The following is a 19,827-nucleotide window of genomic DNA, read 5'->3' as shown; positions in this document are numbered from 1 at the left end:
AACAATTTTGAAGTTTGGGTTTTAAGATGATGTTGATGGCTTAACAGACCTCTGAAATAGCTGACATTAAATGTACACAACTTCAAACTTACATAAAAGGCACAAAGATAAATGAAGCCACTTCTGTTTAATTTTATAATAAACATTGAATATAAAATCTTCTCCGCAGATAAACCAGGTAGGAAGAACACAAAATTAACTATCCAGCACAGGAACATAAAAAGTGACACTATATTGTAGAACTGACAATGACTCACTAATGACAAGGAATAATTCTGGAGTAGCTCTGGAGAATTAACACAGGTCATTGCAAACCGGAAAGGAATGGGTGCTGCACTTGTGTAATCTAATGTAGGATAATACAATAATCCTTCTCATCATTGCAGCCATCTACTCATAGATGACGAAAAGATGATCAACATTTTCCAAAATCATGATCTTGTCTTCCCGGCAAGAAATGCTATATATATCTATAGATATATATGTATCTTATTATTGCCATTTTTTAAAGGAAAAAAGTCTGATTTGAGGAAACACAGAGGGAGGGGTGTGTTGGAGACGACCAGACGAGGGCGGTGCTAACCTCTTCTTATTCCCAAATGTCAATGAAGTCTCCTCAGTGACGCTGAACTCTCCTCAAGTGTGTGGGATGGAATAATCTGAGGATAATGACTGCAGAGATCTTGGATAAAACCAGTTCAATCTGACCAGGTGCTTCTCCACCATGACAGACGAGAGGAATCTCACCTTTCAGCCTCTTGTGTTTCTTAATTCCGGCGTAGTGTACGTTTTCTGTTAGATTATTTTATATCGTAAAACAATACTGGATTACAAACAAATGGATACGCGTCCCCCTGGATCCAGCTGTTGAATGCGCCCTCCTGTTGTTGCCATACACAACTGCTCCACAATGAGACTGTGGACTTTACTTGTCATTTTCCCGGTGATGTGCGAGTCTTCTTTTCTTTTAACCGGTGAGTTTGCATTTATTTGACTCACAGCATTTTCTCACCCCTTTAATGAAGATGTGAGTAAATACGTCAACGTCGCGCATCCACGTGCGTCACAGCATCCGGAGCGCACTGCGTGGACCAAACTCGCAAAAAGCCTTTAAATGAGAAGATAAATCTGTTTCCACCTGCAGTTATTCTCTCACAGATTATACCTTTTATACTTCTACTCGTTTTATTCATGTATCATATCCACCTGAGGATGGACTGATGATGACTTCCTGCTTTAGGAAAGGAAAATCCACCGCCCATTCCTTATTTTCTATACATTTTAAACTGTAATGCTATGAAAAGAACGCCTCGACCATGACTTTCTCTCATGACTTTTTTTTTTAATTCTCTCCAGAAACGTCCCGAAGCAAAGATCCAGCTGTGGAGAACAGCTGCTCCGGCCGAGCCTGCAACCCTCGCATGGGCAACCTGTCCCCGGGCAGAGTGCTGAAGACCCGCTCCACCTGCGGCTCCAACTCCTCGGAGCCTTTCTGCTTCTACAAACAGACCTCTGACCCCCGCAGGAGGGGAGAGTCCTGCTCCCCGGCCACATGCACCAAGTGCAACTCCGCCATCCCGGCTCAGGCGCACCCTCCCTCCGCCATGAGCGACTCCTGGTTCCTCCACCCGGACTCCTGGTGGCAGTCTGCAGAGGGGCCGGAGGAGGAGACGCTCCAGCTGGATCTGGAGACCGAGTTCCTCTTCACCCATCTCATCGTGGTGTTCCGCTCCCCCCGCCCCGCTGCCATGCTGCTGGAGCGCTCCCAGGACCACGGGCGCACATGGAAGACCCTCAGGTTCTACGCCAGGGACTGTGAGGAGGTGTTCGGCCTGCCAGAGGCGTCACCGGCCGGGGAGAGAGGGGCCCCGTGCACCTCCAAGTACTCTGCAGCTTTTCCTTGTACCAGAGGAGAGGTGAGTGGCTGTAGTCTGGAAATGTTTACTTCCTAAGGCAAACAATAACTGGGCCTACAACAACAGAAAAATGACTAAAACGAGGGAATACACATTGTTTTACTGGATTTCATATAAACAAAGAGCAAACAAACAACAACACTGTAATGTCTACATCATCTATCTGAGTTTTTCTCAAAATCTCAGCAAAGCTACCTAGAAATTACATTGTTTTACTACAACACCTTTAGGAGCAGGACAACTTGGGAGCAGCCCTCATTGTCAGGGTGGTGGCTGCCCCCCCTGTAGACCCACCCCTGAGACTTGTGCAACAACAGTGTGGAAAATTCAACTCATTATCATGAATCATGACACATTGTAAGATTAATATGATCCTTCAGGTCTTGAAATTATTCCTTCTATTATATATTTGGCAATTGCAAAACGTATTTGATCATCTATAAAATGATCAGATGAATGATCAATGCAAGGAACTGTCATTTACAGTTTTTATTAGATCAGAGAAAACTCATCAAATACAATTCAATATAATACAAAACAATTTCTTTTAAAAAAAAAGTTCACATGGCAGACAGACATTTATATGTTTTTTTTAAAGAAATCACTGACATTTAACATTATTTTTTGCTAGTTTTTGGTTTAGGTTTGTACAGTTTATTAATTCAAACAGCCGCATTTTTATACTGATAACACCATATGATCACTTTTACACCATATGATTCAAAGTCTGTGGCCAGTCATTCCCACCAAATCTGAACCTTCACTGAATTAAAGCTCTGTTATTAATACATTTGATTCACGGTTAATAATAAATAATCCTTGATGAATGATGCTGCTGATCAGACGAAGCTTCAAAGAGATGAATATTAAATATTGGACTGTAATTTTATTTCTGAAAGCACGCTGCCAAATATTTACTTAACTCTTACCATCTGCTCCTCTCTCTGATGTCCCTTTACTGAGACGCTCCCGAGGATGATATCACTCTCGCACACGCACACGCACACGCACACACACACACACACACACACACACACACACACACACACACACACACACACACACACACACACACACACACAAACACACTATTAAACAGTGGACCAAGTGTTGTAAACTGACCTCCTCTGATAAGCTGTGGGAGACTAATTGTTTAGTACTGGGAACAATATCAATGTTCACTTTTGCCTCTGATGGTTTTCCAGAGCATTTCTGGAAATGCTCTGTGTTCACTGGGAGATCTGGGCCAGATAAGCAGCTCCAGTTAATTCATGAGCACACGCACACACTCATTGACACAGATGGAGACTCAGGGTCCAGGAAAGATTTATTTTACTCACAGACTTTGTCAGGAGGTTCTGGTTGAATGTCTGAGTGAATATATAGTTTTGCCTGATCTCATAATTGCTGTGTATATGAGGCAAGTATGTGTCTCTCTACAGTTTGTCGGGTTCCTCATGTAAGCCCCTCAGCCACTGTAATTACTGTCTCTGTAGCTCAAGCCTTAAAGAAATCCCATAAATAAAGGTTTTCACTGTTGAAACAATACTACAGATATACATACATACATACTCAGTTTAAACATGCTGAAGTGTACAAAGACACCTTTTTTGCACAATGAGTTCACAGTAAATCCTCTCATTGTTGACGTTTACTTACAAATCAAATTATGTCATTTAACAAAATACATTCATTATGATACAGCAACAAGTTTGTCCATGCAAGATCTTTTACCTAAGGACCCATTCAAAGTGTTAAAATAGCATCTTTTTTATTTCAGTAAAGATTCAGTTTAATGATAATAGTTTTATTCAGTTCATTGAAAGGTGAAAATAAAAGGTAAGCAGTTCCCTAAAAAAGGGAATTTGACTTTTCTTGAAGTAATATAAAGAGAGATAAAACATGGATTTTTCTTAAGACACTTTTTTTGTCCTTCTTTGTGCTTTTGGGACATAAACATGCCTTATAACTGTTGGATTATGGGACAGATTGTGGGACACCAGCAGGTGCAGCCCTCAGGCGGGCAGCTGACCCCTCTGTAGATCCACCCCTGGGAGAGGCATTTTAAAGTCCCACCTACATGCAGAATCTTTAAGATTTAATATAGTGTCAATGGTACTTTTTTATTTCCCAAGACGTTATGCAAGATAATATTCATTGTACAGTATTTCCCCAAAGGGAATTTTGGACATTCAAGTATTTTCACCATTCAGTAGAGGTTGGATTGAAAAAAGCACATTGCTTTGGGTCTAATGGTTTTTATTTGGGATGTTATAATGTTGTAGGAGTAAAAACTGAAACTGAAAACATCAACATTGCAATAAAGTTAATGAGAGCGAACAAATACCATTTGAGCATCTTTACATGGGAACTTTTGAAAAATCTAAGGAAAATTAGATCCTGTCTGTTTTTTTATTTGGCAGATCACACACAAAAAGAAACATACATCATTTACGTTTTCATGGCGGTCTGTCTTTAAGATGATATTTTTCAGGCATTTGATTAATGGTTTACAAGTGAAACAACACAGGTTTTGTGAGATTTCTCATTATTTCATTTCCAGGTGATCTATCGAGCCTTGCCTCCCTGGCAGTCAGTGGATCCATATGGACCATCTGCTCAGGACCAGCTCATGATCACCAACCTGAGAGTCCGCCTGCTGCAGCGCCAGCCGTGTCCCTGCCAGGCCAAACATCCCGGTGCTGCTGCACTCCACACCGACCACTACGCCATTTATGATTTCATTGTCAAAGGCAGCTGCCTCTGCAATGGACACGCTGACCACTGTGTTCCAGCCAGGAGCTACCAAACCAGCCAGCAGAGGACAAGTAACATGGTGAGCTATTTTCAGCTGGATTCTGCGAAAGTGCATCGCACCAACAAAACACACTTCTACGGTTTGTTCTATATCAAAAATTCATCACACTCAGATGTCGTGATTTGCTGACGGTGTCTGCATTTCTGTTGATGTGGTTGGATTGGGAGGAGAAGGATTTGGGTGCTTTTATTCCCACCACGCCCGTGTTACTCAAGTGAGCTCTCGTGCGTCCTGCTGAAGCTGAGGGTTGTAGTGAAGCTACTGGATATTAGGCCATAGATTTACCTGCCACTTCAGGGATTAGAAGGATGTGAAAACCTTAATTATAGTATTCAACATAATGCTTTAACAACCCTGAGCTGCTGTCGTGTTATTCTCTTCACTGTAAATAGAGAACAGGAGAAATAGTGTAACTCCAACATGACCTGAGGGGGTGTAAATAAGTTACACAGGCAGGAATAAGCTTCACAGCCTGTAAACAAAGTGATTATATATATATGTGTTTGTATGTTGCAAATACGAAGCATGGTTGTTATACAGACACACAACATATGAGTGCAAGGCTGTTTGAAATCAGCATAAACTAGAATGGCACCCAGTCGAGTACGTACCTCCACCAAGGCCCAAGAGTCTCCTTACATTCGATGAAGCTGCACCAATTCATACACACTCAGTCCTCTGAATAATCATGATTTTTTTCCATCAAGGTCCATGAATTATGTCCTTGGGAATTGGTGAAAAACAAGATATCTCGCAATGTTAAAGAAAGTGAATAACAAAATTCCTGGCTCTGTCCCTTTGTTTGGAGCTTTGCCAAATTTTAATGGGTTTGTTCTTGGCCAATATCCCATCCTTCAACAAAGTTGCATGTAAATCTTTTCAGCAGTTTGTGCATAATGTTGCTGACGAAGAAAACAACAAACACACAAATGGATAAAACCATGACCTCCTTGGCAGAGCTAACTAGAATGGCACCAGAGCGCATACATCGTCGAACAATCCCACACAAGATTGTCTAGCTCTCATAGTAGAAATGCAAATGAGCACAAGGAAGTGGTTTGATCACATTAAAGAGAGTGGAAATATATTCTGCCTCTTTACCTGCACCAAATTTTAATGAGTACTTCAAAAACCCAGGCCCAATTCCTCCACGCCTGAAAACTTAACCTCCATGGCAAGGGTAATGAAAAGAGTTACATCTTCACACTGACTCTGAAACACAAATATAAAGGATCCTATTTGGATCTTATAAAAAGCATAGACATCCAACCTCAAGGACAGAACCCCTTTTCTTTCTGTCTGTATGTGGAGCGCATATCTTCAGAACTGTTCATCATATCCACTTCACCCTTGGCAGATGTGTTGCTAAGGGCCCAAGGAAGTGCGAGTCGGGTGCGATTTGGACAGGCGATAGCTCAGTATAATCTAATACAATATACAATATGTTGCAATACTTGCTGAGAAATGGAAGAAGCAATAAAATGAAAACTGAAGTAATTGATTCTTTCCTTCCTGTTGTGTGTGCCCGGCAGGTCCATGGTAAGTGTGTGTGCCGACACAACACGGCCGGGGACCACTGTGAGCGCTGTGCACCTCTCCACAATGATCAGCCCTGGCAGGCGGCCAACGGCCTCACAGGGACGCCACACGAGTGCCAGAGTGAGTGATGGAGCAAGAGAGTCAAACGCAGAGTAGGACGCACAGCATGTGGACTTATCTGCTAAATGAATTTGGTCATAAATCACCTGTGACCTTTCGAGAAACTGATACTTGATGAATAACAGAGCAGCTACTGCAAGAGTTGCCACTGCTCTGATTAGGTTTTTGCAAAAAATGTGCGAGGTAGAGGAAAGTATCTCATTCGTTCTTTCCTGGTGTTTGTCTATCAAAAAAACCACAGGGTGCAAGTGTAACGGCCACGCCAGGAGCTGCCACTTCAGCCGTGTGTTGTGGCTGGCCACAGGACGGCAGAGCGGCGGCGTGTGTGACAGCTGCCGCCACAACACAGAGGGCCGCCACTGCCAGAACTGCAAGACGGGTTACTACAGAGACCCCACTCGTCGAAAAACGGCCCCTGACTCCTGCAAACGTGAGAGCCTCTGTGTCCTCAGTGTGACCTCTGACCCTCCACATTAAAGCAGATTGATTTCTCTTTGAGATGCGTATCTCCCCATCAGCACCTTTCTCAGTCACTTGTCTTGTCGGTGATGAGATAGTAAACCCTCCAGTCGCCTCTGTCGCAGGAATGACGGAGAAGACGTTACTGTTTTGGAATGTGACTGTTATTGCAAACAATGAAGGAATTTCCCATGGTCCATGTGAGCACATTTTTCCCATTCTCCCCCCCCAACCAGACACGCTGCGGCATTTTTAAACAAACATACCGTTTTTGGGAAAACAGTTGAAGCAAGTTTGTAACAATTGGAAGCATCGAGTCTGACGGTGCAGATAGACTCCACTGATTTATTGCGAGTTTGTTTTTGCTGTTCAAAGCACATCCAGTGTATATTCCCAGCAAAAGGATGATGAAATATATTTTACTCTTATTGTGGGTAGGGGTATGTCCATCAGATTTGTGATGTGTAATTGTATAATTGTATTGATTACCCAAAGAAAACCCATAAAAAAGTGTACAGCATACATGCATGAGCACAATGTCTGCTGCTGAGACGGAGTCACACTGATGTTAACATGTTGTTCCGTCACCTCTCTCCTCCGCAGCCTGTTCCTGCCACCCTGTCGGCGCCGTCCTCTCGGGGGGGAGCCCTCTCTGCAACCCTACCAGCGGGGACTGCACTTGCAAGCCTGGCGTCGGCGGCCCCCGCTGTGACAGTTGCATGATGGGATACTGGGGGCTGCACGAATACGGCTGCCGCCCATGCGACTGCACCGGGGACTGTGACCCCTACACCGGTGACTGCGTTTCTGGGTGAGAGCCAAGACGCAGCCGTATGTGTTATATAAAAAGATATGTATGGTGGTAGAGGTAGAGTGCATTCTGGGTTATTAACGCTGAGCGGAGTCCTGAACCTTACTGTTTTTTGTTTTTTTTTTACCTCTGCACCACAGCTCAGACTTGGAGGTCTTCTATACAGTCACTGGCCACATGGGACACAGCAGCAGTAATAGTGAGACGGCACTCTTTAGGGCAGAGGAGCTTTTCTCTGCACTGCACCACTCTGGTGAGTCGCAGGTCATCTCACAACTTAATGCACTGCACACTCATCCCACCCATGCTGCTGTTTTTGTTCTTGAAATCTATAACGTCACGATGAAATGATTTTATATACAAAGCTTATTGATTGTGTTTCACTCTCCTCAGAGAAATGTGAATGTGTTGAAGTAACGCTCGGCAGCCCCAAACTCTTCTGTGCTGCAGAGTACGACTATGGTAAGAGCTATTTGACACAGTGCATTGATTCAGTGTGTTGAGAGCCGGTCAGGACAGGCATTGATTGTTAGGCCATTCAACAACATCATTAACAAAGTAGCAGCTTAAATCCACCAGGTTGGTTTGTTATAAAGTTATAAAATACGCCTGGTTGTTCCATCTGATATATTCTGCATTGGTTTCCTCTGGATCTGTGATGCAGAATTTGTTTAACTTGCTCCATTTATTATTATTATTATTATTATTATTATTATTATTATTATTATTATTATTATTATTATTATTATTATTATTCACAAATCAGAATTTGCTTCATAGGGCTTAACAAGGTGCAACATCCAATGCCCTTAACCTTTAACAAGAGTGAAAAAAAAATACTCAAAAAACATAGAAACCTCAGAGAGAGTGAGGGATCCGTCTCCCAGGTCTGACAGAAGTGCAATAGATGTCACATATACCAGAGCACAGTGTCGAACAAAAATGGAGAGGTGTCTCAATGTTTAAAGTATTTACACAAAAGAAAATGTCTGATGATAGCGGTATTGCCATCAATAGTAGTAATGGTGAGTAGGCATGTTGTGTATCAGCCAATCAGCTGCCACCACGAGCCAATACCTCAATCACGATTATTCATCTTTAAAATATTCTCATTCTTTTTTTTCGATTTATTGTTGAATAATTCACATATTTGTACTTCAAATGTATTTATTAGGACAAATCCCTAGAGATATACTTTGTCATTTTTTGGGGGGGGTTCCATATCACAATCACTACATACCAAATACTTACATTATTTAGGTCTGCATATTTCTATATGCTTGTCTGGGATACATTTTCTGATTCAGATTGACCCCCCCCCCCCCCCCCAAACAAACCTACTCGATATTTAATACTCATAAAGATTGTATTTCCTTCCTCATACAACCTTTGAAAATGTAGCAGCACAGTGTTTATCTGTGCTGACTTGCTAGCAGTCCTCTTCTTCCCCCGCCTCTGTTGGTGCATTGCTGCATTGAATAAATCAGAGTGAATAGTATATAGTGTGCCTCATGACTAGTAAAGTGATTTTGGATTCTAAAACATATTGAGTTCCCCTTAATCCTCATAAATATATGAGTGAGGTATCAATGTTGTTTCCTTGACAGTGCTGGTCGTGAAGGTGATGTCGGCTCATGACAAAGGCTCCCACGCCGAGGTGGAGGTCAAAGTGAAGAAAGTCCTGCACCAGAGTCGTCAGATGAAGATCCAGAGGAAGAGCATCACCCTCTACCCAGAGTCCTGGACCACCCACGGCTGCACATGTCCCATCCTCAACCCAGGTACTGCAGCAGCCACTTCCAATCAGAGACATTATTGCTGATTTGATTTGATTTGACAATAGTGGCAGAAAAATTGGACTATGGGCAGGACATTGGGAAGACTGGAAGGTACCTGGTTCGCCTCCACGGAGTGACAACAAAACATACCTGGATGGACAACACCTGGATCTGTTCAAAAAGTCCAAGAGGACTCTTCCTATATTCCACTGTCTAAGTGCCCCTGAGCAAGGCACCTTACTCCCCTGACATCTGCTCCCCGGGCGCCGTGCATGGCTGTCCACTGCTCTATGTGTCCTGCTGTGTTCACCAGATGGGTCAAAAGCAGAGGACAAATTTCCCCATTTGCATGTAGTGTGTCTGTGCATGTGTGTGGGATTAATAAATGTATCTTGAATCGTATAAATAGTAGAATCTCCAGTCGACCACCTGCCAGCTTTGTGTCGCTCCTCAGAGACTTCTGAGTTGGCGCCAGGGTCCCAGCATCACTCATTTTGATTTGACGTTTACAGTGTAAAGATTAGAGCCATCTCTCTGTTATAAGACTATTTCACATCTAACTAGCAACGATAACCCAAGTCAGCCCATCACAGCACAGTATTGAACTTGTTAATTACAGTTGTACAATAGTCTGCATGTGTAAATGGTGGAGTTTGGCCATGTCTGTGTTCTGATTTGACGTGAAGGTCAGAACATGAATGTCTGACAGTAAGAGCCAAAGAACAAAATCCTTGGGTCATTGTTGTACATATGAGGAGCCGCTAAACAAATTAAACCACAAAACGTATCACATTATAACTAGTGTGTAAACGAAACGTACAAAAGGATAACAGAAAGGCTACATATGGACAATGGAGGGCTATACATGCCAGATTTGAACTATATTAACACAAACACATTTACATGAGTTGGAGCCGGTCGTCCACTAACCAGTGGGTTGGCTGTTTGATATCTGTCTCCCTAGAGCAAAACATTGAACCCCAATTTTCCCCTTATAGCTTTGTGTTGGCAGTGTGTGAGTGATTAGTGATAGAGAAAGTACTTCACATAGATGCACTGTATAAATGTGTGTGGATGGCAAAGCTGTACTTCAAAGTGCTTTGAGTGAAGTGGCTATATAAATACTATTTGTTTTTACCAATAACGTTTAAATATGAATATATAAAATCATAAAGGACCCCATTACACGTTAGATCTTGTTTTGGCTATTTTTGCGATATTTGCTATTTTCTCAGAAGAAGTCAAAGTCACAGATCCTCTGCTCTGTCTTTCTCTCCAGGATCAGAGTACGTAGTGGCGGGACACGAGGACTGGAAGACCGGCCGACTGCTGGTCAACACCAAGAGTCTCGTTAAACCGTGGAAGTCGAGCCTGGGACGCAAAATGCTCCACATCCTCAGGAAAGTCTGCGGCCGCCGATAGGACCGGAGACACGGACAGAGGGGATGGAGAGGATCAGCTGACACGTGCAGAAGATTTACTGCATAAGTAATGGGCGAGATAAACACAGGAGATGTCGGAATTTTGCTTGGACACTTAAGTGAAAGTAAAAGTCACGAGGACAGAACACTACAATGTTGTGGATGTTGGTGAATGAAATAATATAAAATAAGTACAAACTGGATTCAGTTAGATCGTCTGCAGTCACTCGAGGATCCAAGTGAACATAGCATCACCTTCATCCAGACAGAGCTGATCCTAGAATTTCCTTCTTACTTTATATTATGGCTCAGCTCACCTGTCCACATTACTTATACAGCAATAACGAGTGCATGTAAAATACTCTGTTAAACTCTATTAACTGGGCGAAGAAGCTGTCAGAGTTGATGAGCCTAAATCATCACGTCCTGCTCTATCTATTCCATTGAGAGCTGTTTGGAATCTTGCAAAGGTGCCCAGACTGAATCCTCCTTGTTGTCTCACACTCATTGGTGATAAATCATAGGTCATCATCAGAATCTGTGTGTATGTGTGTGAACGTGGACGTGCGTTTATGCTCGGTGTCCTTGGCAGCGGCAGTGCAGCTCCAAACAAGTATCTCCTGGATGAAGAAAACAGCATTAGAGGAATCAGGCGGCTTAAGCTGAGCAGCTCTGTGTTTCTCTGGCTCACTCGCCCGCCTGCTGTCCGACAAGAGAGAGAACACACACCTCCGTTCCCTCTCTGGTCTCTGCGGCACAGATGAGCGGCTGAAATGCTCGGATCATTGAGTTTGCTCTTACGGCTCCTTCAGTTACAAGAGTGGATCTTTGTCAGGCCGCTGGAGTCAGACTCGATTCTGTGGAGGATTTTTTTGCTGTCCTAAAAAGACCTACTTCCCTGTGAGGAGGCCTCTCCTGACCTGACTCGGTGGGAGCCAGAGAGTACACTCTATCTAAACACATGTTCCTCTGTTCGGCCTGTGACTCTCGCTGCCCCCAGAAATAAATATGTATTAAAAGCCCCGGTGCTCGGTGACATCACCCTGTGTCCGATCCAGAGTCCACAGGCCATTTTGATTAGCTGGGTCTGGTTAAGAATAGGCCTGATCCGCTGTCTCCAAGGACACTTACAAAGTGCGTGAGGAAACATGATGCATTCCTCAGTCATAACATCACCGCTGATGTCCTTGTCCCAAAGACTTTACCAAAATAAGAGAAAATTAGCAGAAAAGTTTTTTTTCTCTTTAAGGGCAAAGTGGTGATTTAGGGTGCACGAAGCATCAATGTGACATTTCTAATGCTATTTCTGTGTGTCCTATATATGTATTTTTTAATCAAAACTGCATAAACTCTGTGTCAGTGAGCTCATTCTTAATGCTTCTGGGAAAAGTCTCTTTCATTCCATGGTCACATTATGCTGAAGCACAAGGTTATGAATAGCCTGTAACGTCTGAATAAGTGGAGATGGCGCGCTCATGTTTGACCCATGTTTTAGTATCGCCCTCCTTTGGTTAAAAGAGAGAAATACACTATCCCACTATGAGGTGGTTAAAGGTTTGACATCAGTCGCCTTTTTATTAGGAACAGCTAGTTCAAACCAATGCTGCTTAATGCAACACTCCCACCTTCATGAAGGTTAGAATGTTCAGTCTTTATTATAAATATGAATATAAATAATATACGCCTGTCATTCTAACATGGATCAATCCAACAGTACTAAACAGATAGATGGAGGGATGGATTGATAGACAGACAGATTGACAGATAGATAGATATGTAAAGCTCTACAAACATGGACACAGCATTCAGTGCAAGATTTATAACAATTTATTTTTTTTATAAAAATTGCCTCAAATTAGTAATAGAGCAAAGAAATATAGAAATATATATATTTCTATACAGGAATGAAGCACAGCATTCTGGGTAAAGTGTTCACCAAAAACCTTTTTTGCATGATTCTCTGGCATATTTGCTAAAAGCAACACTTAACTTAAATGACAATCACTTCATTTATTAAAGATATGTCCTTTTATCTACCGGCTCTATAGTTAGTTGGAAAAACAAAATACTAGTAAGCTGCTGCCATGACACAAGTCTGTTGCTCTTGCTAACATTTTCCTAAAGGTTCTCTAGCAGTGGAAATTTAATTCAGAGAAATATTGCATAATTGCTGTCAGTCTGATGAGGTTTGTTGAGTTTGGTCAGTCGTGCTCCTCCTGCTGCATGCCGCTCTAGTAGTCCTCCCCCCGGCTCACTACCTCCTTGCAGGTGGGCCTGAGTAGGATGGTGTGCTCATACTGGGCAGTGTAGCTGCCCTTGATGTCACAGAGGGGCGGGTACGGGTCTATGATGCCAAGGTCGCACAGATTCTTCAACGCCATCAGGTACTTGCTCTCCCCCAGGCGGTCCAGCCAGCGGCGGCAGAACGCCAAGGTGCAAAAGTTCTCATTGATCACGTTCAGCAGATGTTTCGCCCTCGGGAGTCTGTGGCACAAGCGACGAAACAGAGTCAAAAGTGAACACAAGCTGGAGGACGAATCTAGAGATGTGAAGTAACATGCAGATGTGATGCTTTTTTGTTAGAATGACAGACTAGATATTTTGGATTTCAACACATGGATGAGATGAACCTTATTGGCACGTGTCCGACGTTGAAGTTTTTCATGTAATGTGAGCACTCCATGTCGTCGTGGACTGCACCTCTCCCCGTGCTGCCAAATGTCTCAATGGCGTATGCTTCACCTTCCTGAGAGGCAGAGAAAAGAAAGACAGGAACACATAACTCACCCATCTTAATCTATAAACAGCATATATACCTTTGTGTAGGCCTAAATGAGATATGACACTAAAAAGGACAAAAACACCTCAGGGGGCACAGAGAGTAGATAACAAAACCCTAAAGTTGTCAGTTGGCCGAGACATTCACATGCAGTCTATACAGGACAGCAGTGTCCTTTTTTTGTACGTTGATTGGCGGAGTTTCATTGGCGTTTGTGCGTCTCTATCGGAGCGTGGCTGTTGTTGGAATGCTTGTGGTATTAGCTGATAACACTGCGACACCCTCTGTTCCTCCACGATAATCAGTCAAAGTGCTGGCGGCCCTGTGGCACGCCCCAGCTGCCTCTCCAGTTGTGCACTTGCTCTCTGATCACAAAGAGGTTTAATGTCCCCGTAACACAAAAACACACTTCAGCTAAAAATACCAAACGCAAAGCTGCCACATCAGCAGCCACCACTCCACCTCCCCTCTCCTGGAGCCATCAGGTAAAAAAGCTTAACACAGCAACTTGCCAATTAACATACTCAATCCTGTCCGTATACACTCACACACTGCAGGCATGCCGTTGTGCTGCAGGCAGGCACCTCCATGTTTCTCCTTGGTGAAGCGGCGGCCTGTTAATGAACCCTGGGCGCCCACATTACAGTGCTGCTGGTGAAATGAGGAGCTGGGGTTTTAACACGTGTTGCTACGCGATGCGGCCGGTAATTCCATTACAGGCGTAATTAAAGTGCGGACGAGGGTGACTAAGAAGCCGTTAGAGCAGAGCATTAGAACATCTACCTCCACACCTCATCATCACCCAATAACCAGTCACGAGTACCTGCAATTACACTTAAGAACTGAAAAAGGGTCCGTTTATATGCAAGGTCGAGCAGCTCCGAATGGTTTAATTTCAGACACTCAAGTAGAAAAGGCTCCTGTCATGTTTTGCATACCTCACCTTATGAAACCAGGTTTAAATTCACTAGATATAGATTTATATTTCCATACACTCGTAAATATTAGTCCCCTGAAAGTAGCAGATTTTTTAAATTCAAGATCCATGAATTGTTATCTGAGAAAATTAAGGACAATGTTGAAAATGCCATCCATCCTTCCAACATCTATACCACTTGTCTTTTGAGGGTTGTTGGGGGAGCTGCAGCCAATCTCACCTGACCTTGATTAAGAGACGGGGTACAAGTCAAAACAGGTCGTCTGTTTATCGACATTCACACCCTAGGTAAATTTAGAGTCTCCAATCAACCTAACCCCTGTCTGCATGTCTTTAGACAGTGGGAGGAAGCTAGGGTACCTGAAACCCACAGACATGGGGAGACCCTGGGCTGAACTGATGTGATTACCACACCAAGAAATGTTCAAAGAAATCCTGAATCTGCCACCTGATCCGGATCCACAACAAAATATAATCAGTTATTCCCTGATCCTTTTCACATCCTTTCACTAAGATTTGTTGTAATCCCTTACAAACAAATGAACAAAGAGACAGGGGTGAAAGCGTAACCTCTCTGGTGGAGGTTATTTGAACAGAGTAAGCCATGCCCAGTGATTGATGGTGTACAAACCTCCATCCTCGTGGCCTCTCCACCTTTAACAATAGGGACTGTCTTCCCTGAGTGTATCCTGTACTGTCCAATGGAGTGGCCGTTGAGATTCCTGATTGGCTTCACTGCAAAGAGAACACACACACACTGAGGTTTAATAAATAAGCAGCAGCACTGAACCTGCGTGTGAGGAAAAGATAACTCCACATTACCCTGATATGTTTTCCCATCTATCTCCACTTCATAAGACTCCATGACCTCCTGGATTGTCTCACCCACGTCGCAGAGGCGCACGTCGATTCCTGCAAACTTGGACAAAGAGGTGTCCACGCTCACGTCAGTAAATTACAGTATGTTCCTCGGGCAAACACAATAATGTCACCACCGCCTGAAACGGTTTTTTTTTACAGCTACACAAACTCCAGAGGGCTTTATAGTATATCATATAAGGTTACTTGACAGGTAGATAATCTGGAAATAAACCAGCATATGAGTTTGTAGGTATGAATGATGTGATGAACAAAATAAGGAAATCGATCCTGAGCTCTGAATCCAGTTAGAAGTAGAATCTAAATCAATAAGTTAATGTAAATGTAGATTAATTAGGTCGCTGTAAATGATACCTGATACCTGAATTTGTTACCCACACCAAGGAGGTTATGTTGTCACCCCTGTTTGTCGGATGGTTTTGTAAAATACTCCCTACAGGTATAAGAATATTCAACCTATGATAGCGGTTTTTAATGCTCCTTATTGTAGAGGAAATAATATAAAGAGGATTCAGTGAGTTTTAAAACGTAAATGATTGTTTCTGTTGTTTTTTTGTATTTGTGAACATAGTCCGCATATTGACTTATCTCACCTGATTTTACTTCACTGGTTACCTGTATAATATATGTAATATCTATTATATCTATACCCATTAACTCTATTATATCTACCACTGCATCTGGTCTTCTAGTTTTGATGCAGTGACAAATAGTGCTGTGTGGGAAGAATACAAAATGACCTTATCTTCATCATCTTTCCCTCATTATCTATATATTAGTTGCTCTTTGTGTGTCCCCTCCTATCAAGTTGAACATCATGCTCAAAGGAATCCTCCATTTCTTTATGATGACTCTATTGTACCATAATTGTCTTACATCCAGTCCCATTAAGCCCCTGGGAGCCAATTAGATCCTGATAGAAGTTCTGCAATTAGATTTTTGATACTGATACACTGTGATCTAGATTAGAGAAATGCTTGTATAAGGATTATTCTGGATGTTGTTTATCTTGTAAGCTTCCTGTGTGTCAGATAGAGCCGTGTTACCCTGATGCCAGTGTCTGTTGCGTCTTTCACAGCCTCCAGCAGCCGGTCATACTTTGGATTGAATGTGACGGTGAAGGCACAGTCTATTATCCGACCTGAAAGAGCAAACCCTTTGATTACTCACAGCAGTTGCCATGAGGTCATTCATTTATGAGAACCGCTTATTTCGGGCAGTAAGAACTATAATGCAATCATTCATTTTCCTAGTTATAATAAATGCCAAGCGTGAAACAGCACAGCTTAATAAAAAGTCATTAGTGGGCTCTCACCGTTGATGTGCGTCCCAAAGTCAATTTTGCAGACGTCGTCGTAGCGCAGCACGGTGGTGTCTCCTGCGTTGGGGGTGTAGTGGGCAGCGCAGTGGTTGATGGAGCAGCCGGTGGGGAAGGCCAGACCGGCCTCCAGCCCGTTTTCTTTAATGAGTCTCCTGGAGCAGTCCTCCAGCTTCTCACTGCCAGAAACAGAGAGCGGCACAGAGGGACAACAGGTGACAGGAACCATGAGACTGTTGTCAGGACAGATAAAGCACCAGGAAGCGTTGGAAGAGACACAGCAGCTCTCCTGCTTGTTTCCAAGACAAAGAAGTGCTGAAATCCCATCAATACCAGTCCAGGATCAGCATGAGGAGCCGAGACTTGTGTGTCTTACAAGGGGCTTGAGGATGAAATTTCAGTTAATGTCTCACCAGATGTCGATCATGGCCATCCCCGGTTCAATCCAGGTCCTGACGTAAGAGCGGACCTGTCGGTGCGCCTCGGCCGCCTGCCTGAAATCACTCCACATCTCCTCGTTGGCCCGGTCCAGCGCCCGCTTCTCCTCGCTGGTGGTCCGCCACGCTGCACTGCGCCTGGCAGGGGGGGGTAGGCAGGCAGGCACATCACAGAGGGTGGTGGCACTCATTATTTTCTCATTATACAAATATTCATGATGAGGATGTGACACACTCTGCACAGGTGAGGACAAATATGACAACATTACCCTCCTCCTGAAGACGAAATTAAACATGGCACCTCATTATGATGTCCAACGTGAATAAAGTGCAAAGCAAACAAACAAATCACACAGTGGACGACCACTGCTGAGTGTAAGGGGACGACATAGAGGTCACACACACCCGTCTTTTGATGGGGGGTATTCACACTCCTCTCCCGCTGGAAAGTCTCCGTTGGGATACAGCTCGCAAATGGGGACTGAGGGGGGGTCAGTCTGTACCTTCACTGTGGCCCAGATAGAGAGGAGGAGACAAGACAAACACAAGTTATCCTGCCTGTGTTCATGACTGTGATATTTTACCTGACTTACAGATCTAATTATGTGAAGCGCCCTAAAGAATCTAAATCTAAAAAACTGTAGGAATTCTGTAGCACTTGTATTATAGCACGGGTAGGAATGATAATTATGTGGCACATATTTAAGATCACTTAATTTCAGTTCTCTCGGTCCAAACTGTGACTCTTCTCGACTCTCGCTGCATTAGTCTGTTAATGTCAAACGTGCTGTCATTAATTTTGTCCCGTCTGCCCAACATGTAAGTCCTGTCGCATTGTGTCCTACACCTGAGTCAGTCCTTCACCGCACAACTATCCTGACACCGATTAACCAGGTCAAACTGCTCCTGGGCACCGGGTGTGTGATAAATGTGGAGCTGCGTATTCAGGAGATTTCGTTTTAGAGGAGCCAGGTTCTTGCAGAACCTGTGGTCTAAAAGGTCAAGGAGAAAACTGGTATTGTGAAGATCGGTTGCGGTGAGAGAACAAAAAGGTCTTACATCCTTTCTTCTTTTTCTTCTTCTTCTTCTTCTTCCCGGCAGAGTTCTCTCCCTCATCCCCATCTGTTGAAAGCATCATTAGTTTCAATTCAGTTTGTGGCACAGCTCCAAGTGTGCAATCTGATATCTCATTGCAGATATGACCGGCTGAATTTCACTCTGCACTTTCTGGGACTTGAAAGTTCAGCACGATCACCAGAGCAGATGATAAGGATGATGATGAGGATGATGATGAAGATGGTCAGGAGTTACCTTCTTCTCCCTCCTCCTCTCGCTCTTTGTCCTCCAGCATCTGCAGCTCCAACTGTTTCGCCACATCGCCAACACATAGGGCTCCTCCATCCCCCTCAGCCTCATTTGTCCCTGCTGCAAAGTCACACACACACACATACACACACACACACACGCACACACGCACACACACACGCACACACGCACACACACACACGCACACACACACACACCGTTTTGCATGCATGTGCAGATGAATACGTGCGTGTGCACCATTGGCAAGACATGCATATAGATTTTAATGTACAAAAAAACTCAGAGTAAATTATGTGTTTCCCTTTCATTTAAAGAAAGTGCATCCACCAATATCTCAACTTGTCAACTTGGCAGAGTGTGTGTATTAATTCCTTCTTTACATTGGGGGTCAATATCCTCAAGGGCACGTGTACCTTGCAGCATTCTGACATTTAGCCTTTCAGAGACACTGCTGTGTGGACCACACTTGACTTGGGGCAGGTTCAAATGCCTGAAATACCAAGGCTTTTATTTTTTTCCCACAGTTTGGAGCAGTAAAGCTGAATTTATCATCGTGCAAGAGTGGTGGATCTTGTTTGCACTCAAACCGTGGATACTTCTATTACATCATTTCATGCAGCTTAAGAGGGAGATTTGTAGGATGGAACATATTTAATCTGGAGTAAATGTTATTCAAACGTATTCTTTCAATCTGATGTGGTGTTAATTGTTCAGATTGTCCCGTCTCCAGATGAGCAGCAGCAGCCTGTCAGAGTTGGAGAGTAAAAGCCTCTGACAGGTTGAAAACTCTCCTGTCCCGCATATCTGATGCCTTTACATGTGGCTCTATTGAGGAAACACATGTCCGCTATTTCCCTCAATGATGCTGTTTAAGTGATGCCTCCTACCTGCTGCAGTGGTCCGGCTCCTCTTCTTCTTCCTCCTCTTCCTCTTCACCGACTCAGGCGCATCCGCTTCTTCCCTCTCCTCCTGCAGGTCCGCGTCCCCGTTGAGAAGTTGCGGCTCCACTTCTCGCTGTGGCTGTAGCTCCGCCATGACCGGCGACCGACCTGCGGAGAGATGAAGTGACGCATAAGCTGCTGAGAGCCTCCAGTGGTCAGAGCAAGAAACAAGTGTGGAGCAGCTGGAAGAGGCTGAGCCAATAACGGAGCTGATGGACGATCTCCGTGGGACAGCTTGACCTGGACGGAGGAAAGATGATCCTGTCCTCTGTGCAGAAACTTTTTTTGATCATCAGTTGTCTTTCTCCTGCAGAGGAAGTCTCATTTAGGAGGAGTGCAACACGACCC

General features: G+C 43.7%; 2 protein-coding genes across 2 annotated transcripts; one reads left to right on the top strand and one right to left on the bottom strand.

Annotated features, from left to right (window-relative positions):
* The first annotated feature begins 910 nt into the window (after positions 1 to 910).
* Positions 911 to 10,863, top strand: LOC133009520 (netrin-4-like). The gene is made up of 10 exons (XM_061077038.1): positions 911 to 974; positions 1,357 to 1,916; positions 4,480 to 4,752; positions 6,267 to 6,393; positions 6,635 to 6,823; positions 7,456 to 7,663; positions 7,804 to 7,916; positions 8,057 to 8,125; positions 9,271 to 9,444; positions 10,721 to 10,863. Exons 1-10 carry the CDS (start codon positions 911 to 913, stop codon positions 10,861 to 10,863), a joined length of 1,920 nt encoding a protein of 639 aa, XP_060933021.1.
* A 1,944-nt stretch (positions 10,864 to 12,807) lies between these two features.
* Positions 12,808 to 19,588, bottom strand: LOC133009436 (methionine aminopeptidase 2-like). The gene is made up of 11 exons (XM_061076939.1): positions 19,426 to 19,588; positions 18,524 to 18,637; positions 18,272 to 18,334; positions 17,618 to 17,720; positions 17,189 to 17,350; positions 16,773 to 16,954; positions 16,504 to 16,598; positions 15,401 to 15,497; positions 15,210 to 15,313; positions 13,493 to 13,608; positions 12,808 to 13,346 (listed from the first exon to the last, which is right to left on the bottom strand). The coding sequence occupies exons 1-11, from the start codon at positions 19,571 to 19,573 to the stop codon at positions 13,094 to 13,096; spliced, it is 1,437 nt and encodes a 478-aa protein (XP_060932922.1). The 5' UTR covers positions 19,574 to 19,588; the 3' UTR covers positions 12,808 to 13,093.
* Positions 19,589 to 19,827: the final 239 nt, after the last annotated feature.

This window comes from Limanda limanda, chromosome 8 (genome assembly GCF_963576545.1).
Source record: "Limanda limanda chromosome 8, fLimLim1.1, whole genome shotgun sequence".
NCBI classification, from domain to species: domain Eukaryota; kingdom Metazoa; phylum Chordata; class Actinopteri; order Pleuronectiformes; family Pleuronectidae; genus Limanda; species Limanda limanda.
This window is presented reverse-complemented; position numbering and strand designations above follow the sequence as displayed.

What these genes read in the sequence shown, in the direction of transcription:
- LOC133009520 (XM_061077038.1), top strand. Translation starts at nt 911, where the DNA reads ATGAGACTGTGGACTTTACTTGTCATTTTCCCGGTGATGTGCGAGTCT. An exon ending in GACGCCACACGAGTGCCAGA is followed by an intron (nt 6,394 to 6,634) that starts GTGAGTGATGGA and finishes AAAAAACCACAG; the next exon opens with GGTGCAAGTGTAACGGCCAC. An exon ending in CTCTGCACTGCACCACTCTG is followed by an intron (nt 7,917 to 8,056) that starts GTGAGTCGCAGG and finishes CACTCTCCTCAG; the next exon opens with AGAAATGTGAATGTGTTGAA.
- LOC133009436 (XM_061076939.1), bottom strand. Translation starts at nt 19,573, where the DNA reads ATGGCGGAGCTACAGCCACAGCGAGAAGTGGAGCCGCAACTTCTCAAC. An exon ending in AGATGGGAAAACATATCAGG is followed by an intron (nt 15,314 to 15,400) that starts GTAATGTGGAGT and finishes TTCTCTTTGCAG; the next exon opens with TGAAGCCAATCAGGAATCTC. An exon ending in GTCGGACACGTGCCAATAAG is followed by an intron (nt 13,347 to 13,492) that starts GTTCATCTCATC and finishes CTTGTGCCACAG; the next exon opens with ACTCCCGAGGGCGAAACATC.